The 27,150-nt window shown below is 35.3% G+C and overlaps 1 protein-coding gene across 5 annotated transcripts in view; it reads right to left on the reverse strand.

Annotated features, from left to right (window-relative positions):
• Positions 1-27,150, reverse strand: part of arid4b (AT-rich interaction domain 4B) — a 91,540-nt gene that overhangs the window by 19,947 nt on the left and 44,443 nt on the right. For all 5 annotated transcript variants that reach the window (XM_048203953.1, XM_048203956.1, XM_048203955.1 and 2 more), the window contains exons 6-16: positions 23,186-23,265; positions 21,154-21,248; positions 17,168-17,309; positions 14,138-14,217; positions 10,970-11,046; positions 9,013-9,161; positions 7,896-7,968; positions 6,867-6,961; positions 6,656-6,753; positions 5,825-6,044; positions 2,352-2,560 (exon numbers count right to left, since the gene is read on the reverse strand). In XM_048203953.1, the coding sequence (XP_048059910.1) occupies positions 2,352-2,560; positions 5,825-6,044; positions 6,656-6,753; positions 6,867-6,961; positions 7,896-7,968; positions 9,013-9,161; positions 10,970-11,046; positions 14,138-14,217; positions 17,168-17,309; positions 21,154-21,248; positions 23,186-23,265 (1,318 nt within the window). The remainder of the gene's footprint in view (positions 1-2,351; positions 2,561-5,824; positions 6,045-6,655; positions 6,754-6,866; positions 6,962-7,895; positions 7,969-9,012; positions 9,162-10,969; positions 11,047-14,137; positions 14,218-17,167; positions 17,310-21,153; positions 21,249-23,185; positions 23,266-27,150) is intronic.

A 27,150-nucleotide genomic window follows, 5' to 3' on the forward strand; every position in this document is an offset into this window, starting at 1 on the left:
ATTTTTAATGTGATGACCACAAACATTATTTGAGATCGTCCCCATTGTAAAACCGAACATTTAAAAATGTACGAAATTCAACATTTGATAGAAAACACTTATTTAAAAATAAAAAAAGACAATAATTACCACTTTAACCAGCAGGTGGCGGCAAAGTAGCATTTATTTGTGCATATATAGTACAGTCCAAAAGTTTGGAACCACTAAGATTTTTAATGTTTTTAAAAGAAGTTTCGTCTGCTCACCAAGGCTACATTTATTTAATTAAAAATACAGTAAAAAACAGTAATATTGTGAAATATTATTACAATTTAAAATAACTGTTTTCTATTTGAAAATATTTCACAAAGTAATTTATTCCTGTGATGCAAAGCTGAATTTTCAGCATCATTACTCCAGTCTTCAGTGTCACATGATCCTTCAGAAATCATTCTAATATGCTGATCTGCTGCTCAAGAAACATTTAATGTGTACAATTGTACAAAATATTTGTGTACAATATTTTTTTTCAGGATTATTTGATGAACAGAAAGTTCAAAAGAACAGTGTTTATCTGAAATCTAATCTTTTGTAACATTATAAATGTCTTTACTGCCACTTTTGATTGATTTAATGCATCCTTGCTGAATAAAAGTATTCATTTCTTTAATTTCTTTTCAAAAAAATAAAAATAAAAATTCTTACTGACCCCAAACCTTTGAACGGTAGTGTATAATGCTACAGAAGCTTTGTATTTCAGATAAATGCTGTTCTTTTGAACTTTCTATTCATCAAGGAATCCTGAAAAAAAAAGTACACAACTGTTTTCAACATTGAAAATAATCATAAATGTTTATTGAGCAGCAGATCAGCATATTGGAATGATTTCTGAAGGATCATGTGACACTGAAGACTGGAGTAACGATGCTGAAAATTCAGCTTTGCATCACAGGAATAAATTACTTTGTCAAATATATTTAAATACTACACAGTTATTTTAAATTGTAATAATATTTCACAATATTACTGTTTTTACTGTATTTTTAATTAAATAAATGTAGCCTTGGTGAGCAGACGAAACTTCTTTTAAAAACATTAAAAATCTTAGTGGTTCCAAACTTTTGGACTGTACTGTATCAGCCATTTCCTCTAATCGTTTTTCACTTCATTTATGACTAAATATTAAACATTATAAAATAACTAGGTTTAAAAATACATATAGTCAATGTGAAGTATGAAGTACTCAAAAAATCTCATGAAAAACAATAACTTTTCTTGTGAATGAATGACACAGAAAGCGAGCACCGCGCTCTACCTTCATAATCACAGCAGCTGCAGTCAGTGCACCGCAAGATCAGTGAAAACACATTTTATTCAATTAATCTAACTAAAGTGCACAATAAATATTTAATTTTTAAAGCTTTTTTTGACACAAAAGTGTGAAAACTGACGGTCAAATTGAATTTAGCCGAGGAGGAACAATGAGGTACGTCTTTATTTATTTATTTTTTATGCCGTCTTATGTTTGAATAACTAAATTAATGCTATGCCTGACTATTTAAGTGACAATATTCTGATTATAAACTAAGTACTGATGCTCAACACACCAGCAAATGACATCTCACCAGAAGTTTTCCAGCTGGTTTATATTATTGCGGAAGCTCTAAAGAACGCTCTGTGCATATAGCCCATTGGCTAGTGTCTGAGCGAGGGTATTTGCATAAGGCGATCTGACGCCTGCGTTGGCACTTGAAAAGTTGAGAAATTTTCAACTTCTGCCACGAGCAATGCAAGTAAAGCGACGCAACAGAACCCACAATTCAGTTCAGCAACACAGGACGTCACCCATTCAAAGTAAATGAGAAGAGCTAACGCTGACGCCCAGTGTGAATGCACCGTTAGCTTTATTCCGTCTCAAGCCTGGCTGTGACAAAACCGTTACTCTCAAATAAAATTCACAGTAATCCACACATTATATTGACGGAAAAAACAAAAAGTGCAACAAAAATAAGAGCGAATGCCTTTTTTCCTGGAGACACGGGATGGTTCAAGATAAGATGGAAAAAGGGTGAGAGAGAGAGAGAAAGCAAGCTAAAAACAGCGCACGCTTCGGCCAACATGCAGTTTCAATAAGCGGGTGACTGACATGAGACGCGACCAGAGAGGAACTACTGCAGCATCCGCCATCAGAATCAGTCAGATGTTTCCACAAACACCATTATTAAGTGTTTACATGATCTCACGTTTGACTGTTTCTCATTCAGTCTCTAAGCACATCTCATTTTTGTCTCTGTTTCTCTCTCTCTCCCATGAGAATCTCCTTCAGATCCACAGAGCCATGCACTGAAGCTCAGAGAGGAAGTTGCACCTACCCTGACAGATCTTTGCTGTCGGGTTCCTCACACGGTTCCTCCTTCACGTTCTCCGTGACGTTACTCTCCGCTGTCGCTCCGCACTCTTTGGCCTCTTCGTTTGTATCATTCTCCTCTTCCTCAGCATGGTTATCCTCCTCCTCCTCCTCATTTATGCTGCTGATATCCGCTTTATCTTCACATGGTGCTGTGGTCTCAGTCTTCTCCTCCTGAGGAGAAATAACACGTCACCTTCACCTTCCAATTAAAATGATTTGTCCCTAATTAAACTATGATTTAGCTACAGTTGTAAATGGATCATTGTTTTCAATTCAGCAGCTTGTGTTCGGGAAAAAAAGCCTGACTTATAAATATACATGAGGTCAGATGATCCTGCTGAGAGACAAAATACACAAAGACAAACGAGATAAAGCTGTATGTCTTAAGTCTTTCAAATTCAATACTAGTTTACTGCACAGTGTGTACTGTACACTGCCGAACTGCAGCTTGTGAAAACGAATTTGGTTACACTATAAATGTTGCTAACAACATGATGACAATAATTATCAACATTATATGTTGCAACACTTTTATGGTGTCTTTAAATGTACTTTCATGAAAGAAAAAAAAAATTGTTAGGCACAATGTTTCTCACGAACATAATATGTATTTTATGTAGTAATGACACTGGCAACACTTTAGTATAGGGAACACATATAAATTATTAACTATGACTTTTCCCTCAATAAACTCATAATGTACTGCTTATTAATAGTAGGGTAGTTGTTACGTTTAGGTATCGGGTAGGATTAAGAATGTAGAATAAGGTCATGCAGAATAAGGCATTAATATGTGCTTAATAAGTGCTAATAAACAGCCAATATTCCAGTAATATGCATGCTAATAAGTAGTTAAACAGTACAATGTAAAAACATGCATGTACACAATAAGTGCATATTAAATTAGTATTAAATGGTTAATTTAAATTTTAGTACAAAGGCACTTAATATAAAGTGGGGCCTAATATTTTATGCAATATCAAATTAACATATTATTAAAAAAAACAGGACAATTGATCAGCAAAAAAGGGATACATCATCAAACTTGATCACATTAAAACATAAATAAATAAATGCATAAAAATGTTTGTTACACATGATTCCACAGCTACAGATTATAATAATGTCCCAATAATTCTGCTTACTAGTTAATTTAGTGAGATATAATTATATATATATATATATTATTTAAAAAGAAAATTATATATATATATATATATATATATATATATATATATATATATATATATATATATTATATAAATTATATATATATATATATATATATTTTTTTTTTTTTAAGACATTTATACATTTTTAATATTATATACACAGTGGCAGTCAAAAGTTGGGAACGATTACTTTTTTTTAATGTCTTTGTAAGAAGTCTCTTCTGCTCACCAAGGCTGCATTTATTTGATCAAAAATACAGTAAAAATTGTGAAATATTATTTCAATTCAAAATATCTGTTTTCTATGTAAATATATTGTAAAATATAATATATTTCTGTGATCAAAGCTGAATTTTCAGCATCATTACGCCAGTCTTCAGTGTCACATGATCCTTCAGAAATCATTCTAATATGATGATTTGCTGCTCAAGAAACATTTCTGATTACTTTTGTAACATTATAAATGTCTTTACTGTAACTTTTGATCAGATTAATGCATCCTTGCTGAATAAAAGTATTCATTTCCTTTTTAAAAAATCTTACTGACCCCAAACATTTGGCAGTCTAAACAGCTTAGTTAAAGGCAGGGTAGGTAAGAAATTTTGTTCCAAATTTGTTTAAACTTTCTATATATATACATGCATAATTAAAATGTAAGAACTCTGATAAAAAGAGTATAAAAATCGAGTGACTCTAGACCGTTTAATCTGTATTAAACACAGCTCATTATTTCCATCCGGGACGAAACATAGGATTGGCTTAGGCGGCGGTCACTCTCTCGCAACCATGGCAACCACCCTTTTGCCACACATGACCTGCCCACTTGCGCGCGCACGTTTGATTTGGGGAATTCAAGAGGCATGGATCCTAGGAATACCAAAACAATGGCAGAGAAACAGCAAGCAAAATTCACAGTACCGGCCTATGCAGTTAGTGAAGGCAAACCAGGCAAAAAAGGAAGACAGTAACAGTACAAGAAAAGGCAATGAACAAAAAGTCTTTGGATAAACAAAGAAATAAAACGCGAGTTAATATCGGCGTGGCTTTCCAGCGATGGCGAGAACTGAGGGAACTCAAGGGGCTGAAAAGTGACTCCTTGATGGCTTTATTTCTGCTGGACAGGTAAATCTTTCTTTTTGTATTTTGATCATACATATTTTTTTGTTTATTTTTTCATGAAGCATGTGTCATTAGCACACGTAGCTGCGTAATATAGCTAACATAACATTACTTAGCGAGCCGTAGTAGAGACAATAAATAATCTATAGGCCTAGCACAAGATGATAGCTATAGTGTTGAATTGTGCATAATTTTGCTTTAGATAACTAAATACATGTTTAACAGATAGTAGGCCTAACGTTACTCCGCATCTAGGAACTTTTCTTAGAACTATATTTACCCTCTGTCTAACTCTTTTACCATGTTCACCTGTAAGTTTACCTGCACGTTTTTTTTCGCCTTTGTTTTGTTTTTATATTCTCTACCTATGTTTACTGATGTCTTTATCTTGTATCTGTGTGTGTCGTACACACTTTGTTGTGTGTGTGTGTTATTATTTTGTGTCTGCAATGCAGTTGTGAGTTGATATTTGAGTGTATGTTACTCTGTTTATCTGTAGAACAACGTATATGTTATGAATCTTACACGAAATTCATCTTCATCACAGTGTAAATGATGGTAATGGAAAAACGTGTATCATGCAACCTGTTTTTAGCTTTGCCTTATAGATAACTAACTCGTTAGCGAATTAAATTATGTTTATCTTCATAATTATAAAGTTATTTTTATTACATGTGATTCTGACATGATGTCACTACATGCACTGTGCTCCTTCCTCTCCGCTCGTCTCAGGTAAATAATGCGTCTTCCAGCTCAGTGGTCGGAGTCGCACGTTCATGCGTTTTGGGGGCGTGGCTTTGGAAGGAGCCCAGAAGGGAGGGGGTGGAGTGAATGGAAATAATGAGCTGTCTTTAAAACAGTCGTGAGAGGTCTACAGACACTCGATTTTTATACTTTCTTTTTCAGAGTACTTACATTTTAAATATGTATTGATATATAAATAAAGTTTAAACAAATTTTGAAAAAAAAGTTTTTTATACATTTTTTACCTACCCTGCCTTTAAGGTGTTAAAATCTCAGCTGTTTGAAAATGTGAGATGTGTTGTATATTGTATACATTTGGTTTAGTAACTGATCTGGGTATTCAATGCATAGTGTGAGTAGTATGCCATAGCAGACAAACCCTGAGATGATGCTTTAGTACCTTGACCACATGCTGTGTGTTGGAGGGCTCTGGTTCTTTAAGGACTTTCTGTTCTTCTTCTGTGCTGGATGTGCTTAAAGAGACACTGTTTCCGCCACTGGCTGTTTCCTCAGTGTTCACCTCACTCTTGGAGCCCGTCTTCTCACCCGTCTTATAGGGCAGATCCATGCGGAACGTGATTCCCGTGGAAGCGCAGAAGTCCTCAAAGCCATACAGGTACCTGCAGGAGATTCAGAAACACGACATGTTATTACTACACAGGTTACAGAATACTACAGCCAATGATCAAAAAGCAAATATTTATGTTTCTTGAGCAGCAAATCAGCATTATTAGAATGATTTCTGAAGGATCATGTGACACTGAAGACTGGAGTAATGATGCTGAAAATTCAGCTTTGATCACTGGATATAAATTATATTTTACTATATATTCACATAGAAAACAGCTATTTTAGATTCTAATAATATTTCACAATTTTTGCTGTATTTTTGGTCAAATAAATGCAGCCTTGCTGAGCAGAAGAGACTAAAAAACATTTAAAAGTCTTAATTATTCCAAACAGCATTTCAACAATAACTTCTGACCAGCATGGTATTCAGATGATCTGATCCAAACTGCCAAAAAAAATAAATAAATTGCCAAAATGAGTATGAACTGCTCGTGGCACTATAGGTTTAGAGAGAGGAAGTTTGCAACTGTTCGCCATACGGTTCTGTCATCAACTTGAAAGAATAAGAGAGCTAACAGACAGAACCGGTGCATACAGAGCTTGCTTGTTTGCTGTCACTGTTGTCCTGTCACTGTCATCCCGAAAGCAAAGATGCACGTACTTTCTGTAGGCACATTTGACGTTGTAACCGGCTGCGGAGTTGAGCACGGGGATGCCCAGATCCTGATACACCTGCTTCCAGACAGATCCGCTCTCAATCTAAAACACAGGGAGGGAACACGTCCTGCTCAGTGAGTGAAAGCTAATGCAGACGGAACAGCAGATTGTGGCAGTGTTTCGCTCCACAGGGAGGGATCAGAAATAAAACTCACATTGTCAAATCCTCCGAGCTTGTGCACCAACCGATAGAGTTTGAAAAGATTCAGATTCCTGTATCCCAGCACGGGTCGTTTATTGATAGGTGTTCCTGAAATACGACAAGAAGCTGGTTAGTGTGAGTTTCAAAGTAAAAAAAGTATAATTTACAAGATGTAATATAAGTCTCTGGTGTCTCCAGAATGTGTCTGTGAAGTTTCAGCTCAAAATCCCCCACAGATCATTTATTATAGCTTGTCAAATTTGCCCCTATTTGGGTGTGAGCAAAAACACGCCGTTTTTGTGTGCGTCCCTTTAAATGCAAATGAGCTGCTGCACCCCGCCCCCTTTCCAGAAGAGGGCGGAGCTTTAACAGCTCAACAACAACAAAGCTAGAGTGTTTTTATGATTTAATACAAATTTATATAAACTTGTTATATAAACAAATTTAATGAAGCTTTAAAAATATATTCAAATGAAAATATAAGGATTAATTTACAACAAAACATCACATTTTTATTTGATATATAAGATGCTGCACAACAGAACTGTATATATTTAAAACATGGATAAAAAAATATCTTGGTTGTATGATTTTTTTCCTCAGAAATAATATTAATATTATTATTATTACTTTGAGAAGTACATTTTAGTATACAGCAGTGATATATTTCTGTCAAAATTTCTTGAAGTTAAACAGAACTTTTATTTTGACAGTTGTGAAAAAAGTTAAACTTTTGTTTTGACAGAACCTGAATTTTGACAGTCATGAAGATCTTTCAGTTTTAGTTACATTTTCAGTGTGTACTTGAGTAGTTTTGCAGAAATCACTTATTAGCGACATCCACTGACTGGCTGTTGTCGCGTTTATTTCTGCTGTGTGACAGGCTGTTATTTACATAAATTTGAACTCGATCACGATATGATTTAGTTTATCACCCAGCTGATTGAAAACTTAGCACCCATTAAAATGAAAACTCAAAATATAAAAATAAAAGCAAAATATGAATAGTATATAAACCACACTAAACACTAACACTGCTCACCTCTATCCTCCATAAATTTGTAAAGCTGCTGTAGGAAGTTGTCCTTCTCTTCTGGGAACGGCTCCACTTCCTCCTGCATACAGGAAACACAAACATACACAGAGATGGGTGTCATTCAGAGGCTTTTGAAAACAACAGCTACATTACAAGCTACTAACTATTTTTATTTTTCAGGATTCATTGATAAATAGAAAGTTATTATATTTATAAATCTTTATATTACTTTTCATCAGTTGCATGCATCCTTGCTGAATAAAACTATTGATTTGTGAATAAGAAAAATCCTACAAACACCAAATATTTTGAATGAACCAGACATGTGTCATTATTCACACAGAAAATTGCACTAAATAAAGCATCTAAAAGTAACTTGATAACAGTGATAAATAACAGGATTTTACTAATTATTTTGATGCACAAACATAAAAAATGGTGAGCATGAGCTCGAATGATTCAGTGTCTTTCTTTGAAAAGAATCACTGAACTGATTCACTAAAATGAATCAGACCTTCCAGTGTTCTTTAGAAACGAGGTCAGTTTAGCAAGCATAGATGATTTTTGTTCGTTAAACAGTTTGAACCTAAAATTGTGCACAATATGAGAAAAAAGTAGCCAGTTTGGCCGCTTCTTGTTAGAAAAAAGTAGCTTGTTAGTTTGGGAAAGTCACACTATTATGAAAACAGATGGTCACACTACTGAAAGAAGTCAGTATTGTCAACTCATGCTTTCTATGGCAGTCTTGTCTGGCTGGGATGTGGTTTTCCTCTGTCATCAGAAGGACACGTCAGCGGCGGCTCTGACACGGCTTTAATACAGGTCGTAGTTTTCATTCCACACTCACAGTTAAACCTGTCATCATCTCGAACTCTTTTATGAAGAAACACGCCACTTTAACTCCAAAGGTGATATTTAATGCTCAATAAATCAAGGTAAAGGAACCGCAGATGACAGCAGCTCGTGCTGTAAGAGCGAAAGCAGCTCTAAATCACATCGGCACAAACATTAGGGCTACGATCAGCGCAGATTCACTGATTCAATCCGACTCTGATTCAACACTGAATCTTTGAGTGATGTTTCTCCCCAACACATGGTTTATGATCACGAATGTTGTAGTCACCTCTTCCTCCTCGCCGCTGGCCTCTTCCTCTTGTTCCTCCTCCTCTTCCTCGTCATCATCCTCACTGCTCGAGCTTTCATCCTTCACCTCCGTCCTCCACGTGTTGGGCACAGAGCCGTTACGCTGAAACTCCCACGCTGCATCTAACGCTGTGAAACACACAAACAGAGACAATTACAATGTGCTCAATGGGAAAAATCTTATTTTTTCACTTTTATAAAACTTTCTCCGGCAGAGTGCAACAGTTGTGATCCAATCGTCCAGCTCCCTAGTATTTTTCCCATAGGGATTATAAAAAAATCTTGATTTAAGAGTTATAAGTCATAAACCAAACTGACCAGCTATGAGATGATTCAGAACATTACAAACTTTGACTTGACAAAAAGATAAAGATATTTTGAATTAGATTTTATTTTTAGATTTTATGTTTTCATTTTAAAGTTTTACTAATTGTGTTGTGTTTTTGTAATTTTTATTAGTTTTTTAAAGTCTACATAGTAGTTTTAGTTAAACTAAAATCATAAACTAAACATTTTATCATTTTAGTGAAAACCAGTAATTTTAATTTTAGTTAAAGTTTCACAAATTGTATTGTTTGTTTTTGTCATTTTTATTCGTTTTTTTTTTTTTGTCTATATAGATTTACTTTACTTCAAGTTAACATAAATGAAAACGAGCAATTAGTTTTAGTAATGTTATTTTTAAAGGGTTAGTTCACCCAAAAATAATGTCATTAATTACTCACCCTCATGTCGTTCCACACCCGTAAGACCTTCGTTCATCTTCAGAACACAAATTAAGATATTTTTTGATGAAATCCGATTTCAAAACACTGCTTCAGGAAGCTTCGGAGCATAATGAATCAGCGTGTCGAATCAGCGGTTCGGAGCACCAAAGTCACGTGATTTCAGCAGTTTGACACGTTCTCATTGATTTATAATATTAATATTGAACCACTGTACTCACATGAACTGATTTAAATATGTTTTTAGTACATTAATGGATCTTGAGAGAGGAAATGTCATTGCTCAGGCCTCACTGAGCCATTGGATTTCATCAAAAATATCTCAATTTGTGTTCTGAAGATGAATGAAGGTCTTACAGGTGTGGAACGACATGACGGTGAGTAATAAATTACATTATTTTCATTTTTGGGTGAACTAACCCTTTAATTTTTATTTTATTTCAAGTAATGAAAATGTTGGTAACCTTTCACAATAGGGTTCGACTAGTTAATATTAGTTAACATGAACTAACAATGAAAAATAGTGACTGTTAATTTCAATATATCCTAATACATTATTAAAATCAAATGATTAATAGCTAACCTGAATAACTAATGTTAACAAAGATTAATAAATACTGTATCAAATGTATTGCTCATTGTTTGCTAATGCATTAACTAACTGTGCGCCTATGGGTGTGCTGGACTGAAAACGAGGTGTGTTCAGGTGCATAGTTGGTGCGTTACTATTTTAAGGCATGTATGACCAACAAAAACCAGGTCTAAAGTTAATGGCACGGTATTTTTTTGTTATTTAAAGGGCGCATTAGTAATAGGCGCACATACACTCTGCTTATTACACATGCAGCAGCACACAAACATGCCAAATATTAAAAACAAAAGGATTCCTCTCTGGAGAAGCGTTCAGTCTTTCTGCTTGCAAATTCTGCTTTTAAAAGAGATCGAGAGATGAGACTCTGATTGGTTTATTGCACGTTACACCCAAAACACACCCATGAGAGACTAGGTACAACCCTTTTGGATCATACGGCTGGCGCGCTGACATTTTTTCCCGTCATTAAACTAGCGAAAGTGGATTGGGCCCTAAGTGCACCTGCGCCGTGTGCATCAGATCATGAGCTTAGATCGTTAAAATAGTGCCCCCTAGTGTTACTAATGTTCTTTCAGTTAATGATAATAACCCTGCCCTAAATACAAGGCTCTTGCTCTCACCTGGTTTGAGTCCTGCGTCTGCTTTGGGAGCTTTCTCTTCATCCAGCTCTCGAATGTCTTTCCGTAAAACTGTGTAACTGTAAGATAAAATAAAATGCTGTTAGCAGTACTTCATTAAATATGAGAGAAAACATAAAATCTGCATCATTACACTGGACTTCCATAAGGGTTCGTTAAAGTGCACCAAATTTGATGATAAAAGCTTGATCCTGGGAAAAGGTGAATCACACAACATTTCTCAGAATATTGTGCAGACATGAGGTTTGTGAAACATACTCTAAAAGTCTTTTTATTTTACAGTGTAGGAACATGAACCATGCATGTCCTTTTAAAAGTATTTGGACACCTAAAATGTCTAAAATCCAGCAGGATCATCTCTCAGAACTCTGAATCAGCTGCTGTTTTGGTGATTTTTAGAGGATGGGTGAAGTCATTTCTCCTCACGTTCACACTGGAGTGCCCAAATACCTTCTGAAGCTGCTTATGTTAAGAGGTCATTAACAGTTAGAAGACTCGCTTTGTTCATCAATATTTATAAATCTACATGTGGCAGTGATGTCATTACTATCCCAAAGCAGACACTAGAGGGAGCAGTGAAGATGTGCAACACAAGAGCAGACAGAAATCAAGCTCTAATCTTGAATCAGAATAACTTCCCCTCCCTCTTGCAGCAACATCTCTTCTCTTCTCTGATGATGAGGGCGGGGCAACCTGTCACTCACATGAGATCCACCAATAGCAAACCACAACCATCCAATTAACTCCCCATGGACAAAATCAAGCCCCGCCCTACATTTGTTTTTGTTCCAGAAGTAGTTAAACTTGGATATACGTCATAAAAGGACACTTTAGTTTTAGCAGTGAAAGGGTGCGTGGATTGATGTAAGTAGCTAAACATTTAAAGGGGTCATGAATTGTCAAAAATCAACTTTTCCTTGAGCTTTTGATATATAAGTGGTCATCGTTCTATAAGAATATCCTGTAAGTTTCAGAACTAAAAACTTCCTTGTTAGTCCAATAAAAGCTTTTATTGACAACAGCGAACGACTGATCCTAGAATGTGCCTATAAATAGGTGAAACTCCGCCTCCGCAGAAGAAATCAACGCCTACTTCATTATTGCAACATTAGCCCCGCCCACTGGTGTGTTAGTGAGATGAGGAGGAGAGAAGAGCGATAACAGGACTAAAATAACATTACCTTTCAAAGGATCCTAATGCAGGAATATGGTTATTTATTTAAAAAAATGTGAATTTCAACAAACAGACTTTTACGGACTCGACAGTAATGCAACAACATGTCAGTAACTGTGTTCATTCTAATGCCTGATCTGATATTAATGATTCATGTACAGTCAGATGATCTTTGTCTGTGTGTCAGTAAATCAAACCAGTGACTAAACTCTCAACTTCACCTTGTTTCTCTTAGTAGGATTAAAAATAATCTTATTTAAATGGTGATTATATTATTATTATATAGTATTATATAAAGAAAGCGATCAAAGAACGCTCCCTTTACAATCGCTGGAGCTGTCAATCAAACAGTGTGAGTTTATCAGTGACTGAGTTCTGGACTCTCGCCTAAACTCGTTTTAATCAACAAATCTCTTAGTTACATTGAGTTTGCACTGTTAGTTATGACGAAAGCATGTGTTAGCGTGCAGAAATTGAGTTGCAATGACAAGATCACTGCTTTCATGAGCTCAACAACATGTCTGTGATCGACTACAATGTTCATCACTGCAACCTTTCATGCCACGATCTAAATATAATGCTATAAATCAACACTTTTCATGATTTGACAACCTTGAGAGCTGTAATAGTAAAAAGATGCTAAAAGTTTTCGAGAGAGTAATTCTTAGCCATTTCATATACAAAGATATCAGCCAATCACAGCAGTGGGCGTTTACACTGAAGTCCCACAGCAGACACGCCCCTTAAAATAGTTTTCTAAATAATAATTGTAATTTCTAAATTATGACCATGCATACTAAAATTATAAGTGCACCCCAGGAAACATTATAAAATAATAAAACGACACAGTTCATGACCCCTTTAATATTTGACAACTATTTTATAATAGAAATGATCAGTGACCGACAGTAATATCCAGTGATGCAAACTACTCAAGTTTTGAATTTAAAATATCATAAATATATAATATAAATATATTATATATTATTATAACAAATATTTTATAAAATATAATTTTTGACATATTAGGCATGTGATTAAAAGGGAAAGTGTGCATATTTTAAAATAAAACACTATTTGCAAATAATTTAAATCGATTACTTCATAACTAAAATAGACCTGGAACTTTTACTGTTCTTATTTCTTTTTCTTTATTCCCTTAAATCTTTTTTAAATCTTTTAATTATTTTATTCCTCTAAATAAAAAGATCATTATAATAACATCTTCCCCCACCCCATGCAAAAACAAACAAATAAACAAACAAACAAAAAACCTTTGGTGCCTCCCAATGTTCAAGACATGGTTATGGCCTTAAGTCATTAAAGGTAAGAAAAAGACTATCGCAACTTCAGTTTCATGTCGACTTTAAACTTTGTAACATGTCATGTAACAGTCATAGACACCAAAATATCACAGAGACTCAAGGGTGCAGGACTCTTTTGAGATAGTAACCACCCGAAAAACCAATCAAAACACTTTAGAAACATCCAGGCAATTAAGAGTTTATTGTCTGTATATAGAAGCATAACATCTGAAAACAGACAAAAAGAGTTTTGCTCCGGTCTGTATAATCACGGCACTCACAGGTTTCATTTCCCTGAGGTTTAACACAAATATCTCCATAACCAGACTTTTCTCAGCACAGTGCTTGAATAAGACCAATACTGTCGTTCCACCTTCAGCAGCGGCAGTATAAATTGGTTTCGGAAGGTTAATCCGAGACGGGCATTTAACTACAATATTCTCCGTCTACCTCACGGAAATATCATTGGCTCCTCCATTACACGATGCCCAGCGGTGGCGTCTTCCCTCATTTTCAGTATTTCTGCCACGTTTAAAGGATGTTTTATAAAATCACAGCTATAAACAGAAACAACAGCACACGGGATGCTTTCATTGCTTGACTTTTTCTGCACCGCTCGAGAGCTAAAAGTAGAAGCACGGACTGAAATAACTTCATTTGAAAGCTACTCACAATTTTCCATCTTTGAAGGAGCGGACAAAAACGTTGTCTTTTTTCAGCGTCACATCTTCATGACAGTCTGGAGAGATGACCTTTAGAAAATAAAGAGAAACAGAAGACAGATGATCACGTCAATGAGAGTTTGGCACAGAAAGCATCGCTTGACGTCGTTTTAGTCTTTAAAGCTGCACCAAGATGTTTTTTCTAAACCTGCAAAAGAGTTTTACACCTAAGGAAATGAATACTAGGCAAACAGATTTATTTTTAACTTCAAAATATTTCATGCAATCAAAGTCCACTAATGATTACATCCAGTTGTTTGTAATAATTATGTTAGGAAAAATTCATAAATTAATCTTCTGCCCACCAAAAACTACATTTATTTGATCAAAAAATATAGTAAAAAAATTTGAAATATTATTACAATTTAAAATAGCTGTTTTCTATGTGAATATATGTTAAAATGTAATTTATATCCAGTGATCAAAGCTGAATTTTCAGCATCATTACTCCAGTCTTCAGTGTCACATGATCCTTCAGAAATCATTCTAATATGATGATTTGCTGCTCAAGAAACATTTCTGATTATTATCAGTGTTAAAAACAGTATTTTGTGATACACTATTGTTCAAATAGCTCTTTAAAATTGCAATAATATTCACAATATTACGGTTTTACTGTATTTTTGATCAAATAAATGCAGCCTTGGTGAACAGAAGAGACTTTTAAAAAAAAAACATTAATCTTAATTAAAAACTTTTGACCTGTATTTTAAAGAGACTGAGAGAAGCTTAGTTCGAATATTTTAGAGCTGTGCATTATTAAGATAAATAATAAATATATATGACTTGAACACATCCATTAATACAGACAAAATACACAGTTTAAGAAAGCATTTAACATTTTGAAAAGATTGATACACCCTTTATTTCAAACATGTGACCTCCGACCTGAGGTTACTGTACAACAGAGATCAGATGATCAGCAGGAGCATGTCATGGCTTCAGCCCTCCACGGCTACAAGAAACACCACAGACATTCACTGGCTTTGTTTTCCTCTCTCAATGCTGTCATTCTGCCGAGAGCCGTGAGGAGGGGACAGAGAGCGACGAGACAATACGGCAAGAACAACATCTCCGGAGGAACACAGAGCTACCACGAATATTTAAAGGGACAGTGCCTGGTTTGCTGTGACTCTGTGAATCATCAACTACTGCGTGTAAATGAGGAACAGATGTATAAGAAATGAGAGAACGACTGCCTACATCAATGATGTTGCTCAATATATGCAACTTCAGAAAGGAACAAGTGCATACTGGAGGAATACTCTCCTGAAACCTGCACTGTTCATCATGTTTAAAGCTGAAGTGTGTCATTTTCTGGATGTTAAAATAGTGTCTGGTGTGTCAGGTTAGTGTGACTTCCTGAATTTGAAACACGGTGACTTAGTGACACTTTCAAAACATTGAGCTGTTTGTTTGAGTGGCCTAACATGTCAATTACTGCCACTATTAATCCAGTGAGTTTTTAGTTCAAAAGCTTGCTGATACTAACAACAACATTACTATATAATTATAATATATATTATTCTATATCTACATATATGTAAAAAAAAACAACAAAAAAAAAAACATTTTATATATATATATACATTTTTTTTTTTTTTTTTTTTTTTAAAGTATTCTTTTTAACCACAAATGCTCGTCTTTCACTGCTCTGCGAAGCGCCACGCATTAAGTAATCATGTTAGAAAGGTTGCATGTGATGTAGGCAGAAGTACCGATCAAGTGTTTACAAACTGAACATGCAAAGACTTAGTCAAACAGCCTTTACAAAAAAAAAAAAAAAAAAAAAAAAGGAAAAACAAAGATGTGGAACAATTTTGAAGTTGGAGGAGAAAATGAGATGTTTTTCGCCCTACCGCGATACTTCCGTCTACATCACGCGTGACCTTTCCAACATGATTACGTAATGCATGGTGCAGTGGTTCTTAAAAAAAAGAACTTTAATCGAATATATTCCTGATTTATGTTTCTGTCGCTGCATGATGAGGATACAGTTTAAATATGCATCTTCGCTGGATAACGAATGCATAACAGCAAACAAATGGATATAAACTAATGCAAATGAATGGTAACAATCGTGACATTAAACAGTTGGTGTTTTTGTCACATTGTTCTAACTGCCTTGACGGCAAACATACTACTGTTCTCCACTAATGCAGCATCTAATTAATAAACTAATTACTTTATAATGATATGAAAACATGTACTGTAGTGTACACTGTATAACATACCGATTTGTTGTCTATGTCCCACTATGTACAGTGCGCAGAAACACGTCACGTGTCAAAACAAACTCTACGAGGAATCAGTGATAGTTTTTATTTTGCCTCTAGAGGCCGCTCTCGTACTGTATTATGCCAGCGCAACCCGGAAAATGAAACAAACCGCGGTTGTGCGAGCGCTTGTTTGCACATGCTTGCTTGCAGTCTGTGTTCTTCCGACTTTATTTTGTAGCAAGTAACGAAAATGCTTTGGGAAAATGTATTGGAGTAAAAGTATACATTTTATTCAGGAAATGTAGTGGAGTAAAAGTAAAAGTAGATAGAAATAAAAAACTCAAGTAAAGTACAGATTCTCCCAAAAAATACTCAAATACTGTAACAAAGTATTTTGACTTCGTTACATTACATCACTGGCATGGCGCATCACAGAGCAGTGCAAGACGAGCATTTGTGGTTAAAATGTATATATATATATTTTTTTTTTGTAGAAAATGTCCTATGGTTTCTCTAGATGAGACTCTTATTCCTCGTCTGGGATCATGTAGAGCTCTTTGAAGCTGCACTGAAACTGACATTTGGACCTTCAACCCGTTGAACCCCAGTGAAGTCCACTATATATATATATATATTTATTATCAGGAAATTTTAATTCTGAAAGCGAACTAATCCTTTAAATTAAATTTTTTTGACTTGCACAGAATTTTACTTTAGACACTGGCTTAATTTTATTTCTGTGTCCTGCAGTCGAGACTCACCAGGGCAGGATACCATGTGGTTTTCTTTTTGTCGCTGGTGACGACCCCATCCACACACACCACTTTGCCGTAAAGCTCTTCGTTTTGTTGCTGATCGCCCTCCTCTTCCTCACTAGATGATGAAGATGACTCCTCTTCTTGACTGTGGAATGAGATTACGTGTTGATATGAAATAAACAACAGACACTGTAAGGTATTCGAGTAACATTAATATCCCAGATAACACAACAATACATTTAAAATTCAGAGTGACAAATCATAAGCACAGTGCAGAGTCTGTTCTTTAAAAGCAATTAAGCAAATAACTAATTAAAAGTACTAAGTATTTTTTAAAAGTGAATTATTCAAACCAAGAGTAGGGATGGATATTGCAAAGAAATTTCAGATTCAGCTAAACATGATTAAACCGATTCACTTTTTGAGAGATACGCATCACCTGTATCACAGCGGCATACGAGCATAATAGAAAATGCTTTTTCTTGCTTGTTCTGATGAAGATAACAGGTAATTAGGCTCCGTGAGCTGACGAGCTTCTCACTTGCCAATATTCGATATGCAGCGTGACTCAACGGCCGCTCTCAATTAAGAACCGACACTCCAGCTCACCGCCAAGGAGAGCCAATCTTGTTAGTGTTAAATGAGCCAATCAACAGCCTGCATCACGAATAAACATGACCTGATAAGCCACAGGGACTCCAACTTACTCAAACAACAAAACAAGAGTGCTGGAAGAGTGTGGAAAGACAGAACGAATGGGAAAACTTACTACAGTGTGCAGAGCAACTACCTGTCAACAAAAGATCACTATTTGTAGTAGTAGTTTTTCTTACACCATTGGTAACATTGTTTTTTTTTTTAAAGTATTAACCTAAAAATGGTTAGATTAATAAAAATATATAGTTTATAGTTTCATAAAAAAGCAACATTTTGAGCAAAAAGCTGAGAAAATTGTTTTTCAAAGACTACAACATGCATAAGCAATGCTTTTATCGCTTGTTTCTGCTTTTTCTCAGTGTTGCCAATTGCTTTCAGTTGAAGGTAGCTAAAACTGGTAGCTAAATGTCGCTAGAGGACGTCATACTGGTGAGTCCACTGATTAAAGTAAATGTAGATCAGTGGACGAGTCACGGAATCCAGATAAGGTTTATCCAACAAGTTGCTAGATTTGTCGCTAGGCTTTCAGTCTCAAAAAGGGGCGGGAAGTCACTAAATCTAGCAACAAAATCGCTAAACTGGCAGCACTGCTTCTTTTTCACCCGTGTTTTGATCTGGAGATTCTGTACTCTTTCAGAAGACGCATAATAGCGCCCCCTACCGTATAACAGTGAAAACACGGATTGCTGGAAAATTCCGTAAATAGTAGGGAAAATAAACTTTTATTGCTTCAAGCTGTGTTGTTATTGTCAACTAAAATTAAAACTATTAAAAATCATTTTCTGTGATTGAAATAAGGCTGAAATAAAATAAAACAATTATATGAAAAATTTAAACAAAAAACTGAAATAAATAAGTTTAAGTTGAGATACTAAAATGACTAAAACTAAAACAAATTAAAGCATTATCAAAATATATATATATAAAAAAAATAAAAAGCACAACAACAAACAAACTAAAATTAAAACTATATATATATATATATATATATATATATATATATATATATATATATATATAAAATCAAAGTCAAAATATTAATAAAATACTATAATAGTATATAAATAATACTAAAAACATTGGCTTCAAGTCACTTTCTCTTGATAAAATAATTAGATTTATGCTTCAAAATTTATAATTAAATAGGAAAAATAAAATGTATGCAAATAATACATTTTGCAATTTTGCTTCAATCTGTGTTGTTATTGTTAACTATTAAAAATCATTTTTGGGAACTGAAATAAGGCTGAAATAAAATAAAACAATTATTACATGAAAAACTTAAACCTAAAAAACAATTACAACTGAAATAAATAAGTTTAAGTTGAATTACTAAATTACTACAACTGAAAAAAATAAATGAAAGCACTATGGAAATATAAAAAAAACAAAAAAAAAAACATAAAATGACAAAAACTGAAATTAATATAATAAATAATAATATTTATAATATTGTAAAATAAAAGTCAAAATATTAATAAATACTATAATAGTATATAAATAACACTAAAATAACATTAGCACCAAGTCAATTTATCTTCCTTTATTTTTACTGGAAAAAAAGACAATTATGATAAAAAAATTATTTTTTTGCATCATGCATCATCAGTTTACGTTGAATTACTAAAAAAAAAAAAAAATTAAAGCATCATGAAAAAGTTTTTTAAAATAAAATAGACAAAAGCACAAAATTACTAAAACTAAAATGAAAATGGAGCGATCTTGCTTATCTTGATATTTCTACTGGAAAAAACTAATGTCATAAAAATATTTTTTTTGCATCATGCATTATGTTCCACGACTATCTGCTGTGCAGAACTAATCCACTAGTTGTTTAGTCAACGCAACCCCTAACATCACGATCAGTTCTGATCCCTCAAAACGACAGCGGTTTGTTTAAGTTCACGCATGGCCAGCCGTGACTGACGGAGTTAACTGTGAGGTCACGCCTCTCACTGAGACACACAAGAGTCCTATTTGTCATAGCGCCGGCGAGACGCTTCCGGTTCGGGACGACCGCTGTTCGGCACTGGAGGAAGAACACTGACTTTTCTCTGATTTGTGTCTGGGGATTGAGAATTCCAGGGCAGCGCTCGTCCCGTGTGTGCGACTGCTAAAAGAAGAGGTGTAATTTACAACAGCAAACACTGTGTAATCGGTATTCCCAGAAGGATCCGCCACGTCCCTGGAGCATCAGGACTAAGATCCACACATGCTTCATTCTTCAGGTGAGGATTAGACTTTGAATCAGTGTTGATTTTCAGTTTCATGTCAGACTCGTGGACACATCACATGGGTTGTAAATGGTGTTTCATGTTGATGACTTTAAAGTGCCCCAATTATGTGTGTCATATAATACGCTGACATGCATCCATCAAAAAACACTTTAATTTTCTCACACATCGCAACATCATCTCTTTTCAATAACTTCATTTATCTATACTTTGATCTTTGCAGAGCTTTTACATTCACAAACAGCTATATTGCACACTACATGAAAAATAATATCTGAAAAATCATAAAAGTGGCACTTTAAGAACTTTTTTGAATGGTCAACTGCCTATCTTTTTAGTTAAAAAAAATATGCAACAGACCATTCAAAAAAGTTCCTGAAGTCAACATAAAAAAAAAGGCCATTTGTAACCCATTTCACTTCTGAAATGTGACGGACGGGAGGGTCCACAAATCTGACATCAAACTGAAATTTGACACGTGTGACCTTTCCAACGTGATTACCTAATGCGTGGAGCATTGCAAGACGAGCATTTGTGATTAAAAAAGTATACATTTTTAATTTTTTTAAGAAAATGGCAGATGGTTTCTCTAGATAAGACACTTATTCCTCGTCTGGGAACATGTAGAGCTCTTTCTGAAACTGACATTTGGACCTTCAACCCGTTGAACCCCAGTGAAGTCCACTATATGGAGAAAAATCCTGGAATGTTTTCCTCAAAAAAAACTTAATTTCTTTTCAACTGAAGAAAGAAAGACATAAACATCTTGGATGACATGGGGGCGAGCGTTTGAATGCACTGATACTGTCAGAAACTAAAAATAATGACACTATTGTCTTTGGTAGAGCTGCTTTTGAAGTCGTTTCATAATTGATGAACTTCACAAAATTGACAGTTATTAAACTAAACTGAATCAACATTAAACTAAATATTGACACTACTGTCTTCTGTTGAGTAATTTCTTTATTGATTTCCTTTTTAATTACTGTTAAGCTACATAAACAATCCATATTGCATAAAGGCGTATAGAAATAAAGGCAAACAGACTTTCAACAAGCCTCTTCAATTTTTCATGTAACGTCAAGTAATCAAACTCACATGGGATTGGACCGTCGGCCTCCACGGTTTCCTTTTTTGCCGATGACGGGAGTGCCGAAGTGTTCAGGGTTGGTAAGAGGAAGCCTGTCAAGTGTCTGGAAGAGAATCAGAGATGAGATTTACCAGTTAGCGGCGCCAAGAAGCCACACTGAGCGTTATCAGTCCAGAAACAAACTCTACACTGAGTTTGTTTCTGGTACACTAGTACACTGAGGCGGATGCTTCATCTTTATGATTTTGAATTGTAACAAACCTTAAGAGTTAAAGCTGCAGGATTAATCAAAACAAAAACAAAATTGTGATATAGCTTACCGCAGCGGTTCCCAAACTGGGGTACGTGAGGTGACAAAAGGGGGTACGCGAACAAAATGCTGAGTAGTTCATTTAATTCTACCTTAAAATAATATTAAAATCAAGCATGCATTTCTAAATGCCAAAATGTCGTAAATCCAGTACATTTAATCAAATTACCTCATCATTTGCAGTCAAAAATGACTCTATCCACAGAAGCAGCATGCATATGATAGATAGATTCTGCTGCCTTAAATCACGCTAAATTACTGCCGTTCTCAACAATGCACCTTTGTAAAAGTGGGGATTGAGCACTTACTCGCATGAAGAACAAATATAGACACAGATAACGAATTAATTTTGATTTAAGACTCTCTTCGACGCAAAAACATACCTTGTGTGAGTTCTTGTATTTAATGATGATAACAAGCAAGAATGCAATTGTTCCCAAATATCCACATGACTGTAAACGTGACATTATTATACAACAGGTCAAAAAATAAAACATTTTAAACACAGTAGTAGCCTATTTACTGTGTTTTGCAATGAAATAATAGTTTTAACGAAAACCACAGCAGAACTACATCACACGTCTGTGTTTCGCGAACAATTCTGCGGCTTTGAACGAATCGTGAGTCAATGATTCAATGATTCATTCACAGCCACTTGCTTCGTTACTGAATGAATGACTCGATGACTCACTCATAAAAACAGTGACTTGCTGCCACCTACTGGCGGTTTTAGTTTAATATTTAAAAGTTTTACTTAGTTTTATCATCATTGCATATTTCTCTATTGAACATTTTTTATTTAAAACATTATTTATTTTATAAAATTATTCATAAAAGTAAAAAAATGCACTGGAAAATCAATTTAGGGGGCAAATATTGTCTCTTAATGGAAAAGGTGTGACTGCAGTCGAAGTGCAGTCGCAGAAGGATGGGAATCCCTTCAGGGGGTACTCCAAGCAAAAAAGTCTGGGAACCACTGGCTTACCGCAATTATCCAGTCACCAATTGTGTAGCCTTACAAACAACCACAACAAACCTGGAGCTTGTTTTAGCATGCCGACTGTTTAACTAACTTTAACTACACAGGAAGATTCTCTTTAAACATGGCAATAGTTGACCTGAAACACAAAAGTGACTGCAGAAGATGACATTCTGGAAGACAATGACATGTAAACTCACTTTTGTCCCTACAAATGTTTGCTTTCACATAGAATTTGTCTGTTTGAAATCATTTACTAGCAAACACAGAGACGTGACACAGTTTCTAATAATCACCTGGGAATTAAACACCTCAGACTCGACACAGTTCTGGATTATTTCTACTATGTATAAGATTTTCATGTACCCATTATGTCTAAAAATCACGAATTTTACACAGTAGTTAATTTTATGACTTTAGTTTTGCAATGAAAACTGGCACTTTATGAAGATTTTTTTCCCCCTTTTTTTTTTTAAATCAGAATGTTTCAAACAAAACACGTTTTCAATGGAATATTGTTTTAATTTATAATCAAGTCATAGTTTTTTCAACATGTTCTCAAGTTCTCTTTCAAAACACTGCATCTGAGTATGAAAGTCAGTAGAATTACCCCTTAAATTACAACAAAAGCAAATTCATTTATAAAATTACAGTGTCCACAACAGGATGTGATGCGAAAGGCAGCGAGTGTCATGACGTGAAGGACTTTACCAGTCATTTAAACCAATTCAAAAGGAGAAAGAGGACTTGCCTCACTCTCAGCAAAGTGGCGCGCTCCTTTCAGGCAGAGAGACGAGCGCCTGAGGGTCTTCTCATCACCGTCATCAAACACTGCACAGAGAGAGAGATAAAGAGACGAGTTCAGACACACACACTTAGAACTGTTTTAAAGAGGACCCATTATGCCCTCTGTTTTTGGATCTACTAGAGCAGGTTTTCATGCTTGAATGTTCATTATTTTCCTCATATTCTCCATTGTTGCAGCTCCTCTCTTCCCAGTCTGTCAGTAACGCTCTGTTTAGCTCCTGTTTCTATGAAGCCCCTCCTTCTGAAAAGCACAATGTGCTCTGATTGGTCGGCTGGAGCAGTGTGTTGTGATTGGTGTTTGGGAAATGTCCCGCCCCTTACCATAACTGCCAGTTTCAACACACTACTAACTAACTCAACTAACTCAGGCCCCGCCCCTTTATTCTGCATATGAATTATTTAAATGAGGAAAATTGTGACATGTTTGTTCCAGGAAGAAAACTCAAGACTATAACGGAGGCGTTTCAGGGAGTTCAGAAACATTGACACTGATATAGAGAATAACTCCTGCTGGAGGGACTTTGGAGACCTTTTTTAATGCTCAAACAGCAACATTACACACTAAAGACAGATGAAGATGGAAAAAAGCATAATAGGTCAGTCTCTGTGCCGCCTTTGTATAAACGGCTAGAGGATCAGGCGAAGTGAGTCCATATCATGTGTTTATGAACACCAAATGAGAACAAAACTTCAAAACTTCAATAAATCACCAGTTGGCTTGAAACTTCATTAGGAGCTGCAACATGTAGTACAATATGGTTAAAATTAAATTGAAAGAACAACAGTGTTAAATTAGAGACACACAAACCATCTGCTGGAGAAAACATCTGCTGTGACTCACAGGTCTTCTGCAAAATTTACCATCAGAACTTTATCTAAGACGCATCAAGTTTTTCTCTCCATGTGGCGACACATATGTCGACTAAATTCGCATTAAACCATCAAAATGAGAAATAAAAACACAATATTTTATGTTTTTGTTAGAGACTCATCTCATATATGAGGCGGTAAGTGACAAAAACCTGCGCTGCTTCTCACCAACATGCAAGAAAAAAGCTAAACAATTCAATTGTCACTGGTACAGAAACATCACTCTTTATGTCTTTCTGTGGGTTTTGCAAATATTTAACAAATGAAGAGCACTAAAAAGAGCTTGAGACTAAACCTTTTAACTCCATTGGATCCTCAAACTGTCAGTCAAACCTCATATATATATATATAGGAGCATAGAAGAGTGTCTTTTTGTAGCATTTGTCATCAAGTAATTGCCAATACTTAACACTCTGAGGTCTAAAAACGCGCCGGCGCGTTTTGCAGGTTTTTTTTCACATTGCAGCAAAACAGACTTAAAATACTCTGTCATTTTTTGTCATAGAGACATAAGTAATATATCAATTGAAACTATAGAATATCTCCTTTTATTTGTATACACTCAGAGTAAAAACAAAATGTTGTGCTTTTTGTAAAATAAAGAAAACTAACATGATGCGTGATCTCTCATCTCCCTCTGAACGAAGTCCAATCTGATAGTTCTCAGAAAATGAACTGTAACTTAGTGAATACTAATCACAAAAAATTCATACTTATGTCTAACAAAACGTTGAAATGTCAGGTTTTAAATCGTGCAAGTCAAATCGAAAACAAACATTCTGTGTTTATGTAATCTGTATGAAAAGAGAGCCATGTCAGAAGTCCGTGATTCAGCTCATTACCCACTAATGCGGCCACGCCCACGGAGCCAACGCTATTCAGACGCAAATTCAGAGACAACACATGCATTCATCGTCTCAATCGTGTATTTATTGCCTTGAAAATTGTTTATCTGGATGAAAAAGCCATGGTTAGCGATCTCTGGAAGACATGCAGTAAATTCCTGTTTGTTTTCTTCTATTGATAAGTTTTAAGTGAGTTTTTGTTTCTTTAGCGCCCTCCGGCTGCTGTATGAATTGGTAAACACCATTCATGGAATATTGTCTTCTTCTTAGGTGAATTTGTGGACTAAAATGCACAGAGCGCCCTCCGGCTGCAGTATGAATTGCAAACACCAGCGCTCATAGAGATAACAATGAATATTAAATAAAAAATAACTCCTCTGTATAGAAAATTGACATAAACATATGAGAATCCTATATTTCTCCAAATGTGCATGCTTTTAAACTAAAAGCCTATATTCAGACTCTTTGCATCACAGAAATACATTATATTTTAAAGTATAATATAAAACCATTATTTTATATTGTAATAAAATTTTTCTGTATGTTTCATATACCATGATGAGCTTGAGACATCACAGAAGTTTTTTTTTCACAGCCTACCTGACTGAAATGCCTCATTAATATGCAAGTCTTTTCAGGTCATTACTATTCAATTCTTTTGTCTTCACAGGTGAGAATGAGCCATTATTCATGGAGATTCACGCCTCCACGCATACCGTGTTTCTTGGCAAAAAGTGTCTTACAAAAACTAAATCAGTATATTGTTATAAATGAAAGAGTAGTCAGCATAATTTTTACATAATTTTGAAGCAAAAACTCTAGTCTACAACCTTCAATACCCAAAAGTCTTGTGAACACAGATTTAATATACTTTTATTGGCCTTATATCAGTGACTTAAGTTTTTTGTTTTTTCAGTAACCACGCATAAACGTTATTCCTTCAAAAACACAAACATGTACACACATGTTCCTCACATATTATGGTAGCCTAGTTTGTGCTGAATACAGTGTAATGACACTTGTGTCATTAATATGTTTATGAACAACTGAAAAAAGCACAAATGTCAGAGCATGTCAAAACTTCTCCAGGCCCCAAATCAGCCTCAGACTCCAGAGGGTTAAAGGGGACATATCATGAAAATCTGACTTTTTCCATGTTTAAGTGCTATAATCGGGTCCGGTGCATCTACCAACCCAGAAAACGTGAAAAAGGACAACCTAGTAGCTTTGTTTTGGTAAGCCTTTCTCTGCAAGCATGTGAAAACATGAGCCACTCAGATTTCGCTCACCTTGTGATGTAGGAAGGGGATCTTATTATAATATTACCACCCTTTCATCTGCACGTTTCCACCCAAGGCGCTGCCATTTTGTTTTTCACAAGCGACAATGGTGTACCAGTTGCCAACGTCAACGCCATGGCAAAAGTTCGAGCAAAGCATGCTAACTGTTCTGTCATTGGCTGCACAGACGAGCACTGAACGCTATTTAGAGCCTCATTAGCTTGGATAGCCTGAAAGTTGACTCTGACAAGCTCGATTGCTAAAAAAAAAAAGGAGTGTTTCTGTCTGAGCGATATTTTGATATAAAAATATTAGACCATTCAACAGTATTTGATAGCAATCATAAATGTTAGCCTGGTGTGTATGACTCTGTTTGGCAAACAGGTACACTATGTATAGTGGGCGTCCATACGGGTTTTGCACAAAAGATGAACATGACGGCACATGCTAGTGGATGAGTTGAATCAACTCCACAGCAACTACATCAATTTATCCACTAACCATTCAGAAACGTCTAAAAGTTGTAACTTCTTCCTGAGTCTCTCCATCAGTGTCGACTCCGGTTTGAACAATGTAAGGCTGAACACTTTTGTCATTTTGGCTGCGTGAGATTCTCCAGCTTTGTTGTTGTTGAGCTGTTAAAGCTCCGCCCTCTTCTGGAAAGGGGGCGGGAGCAGCAGCTCATTTGCATTTAAAGGGACACACACAAAAACGGCATGTTTTTGCTCACACCCAAATAGGTGCAAATTTGACAAGCTATAATAAATGATCTGTGGGGGATTTTGAGCTCAAGCTTCACAGACACATTCTGGGGACACCAGAGACTTACATCTTGTGAAAAGGGGCATATTAGGTCCCCTTTAAATAGCCTGTGCGAAGCTCTTCATCTTTTATAACATGAAATTATGACCAAA

Source organism: Megalobrama amblycephala, linkage group LG10 (genome assembly GCF_018812025.1).
Source record: "Megalobrama amblycephala isolate DHTTF-2021 linkage group LG10, ASM1881202v1, whole genome shotgun sequence".
NCBI classification, from domain to species: Eukaryota; Metazoa; Chordata; class Actinopteri; order Cypriniformes; family Xenocyprididae; genus Megalobrama; species Megalobrama amblycephala.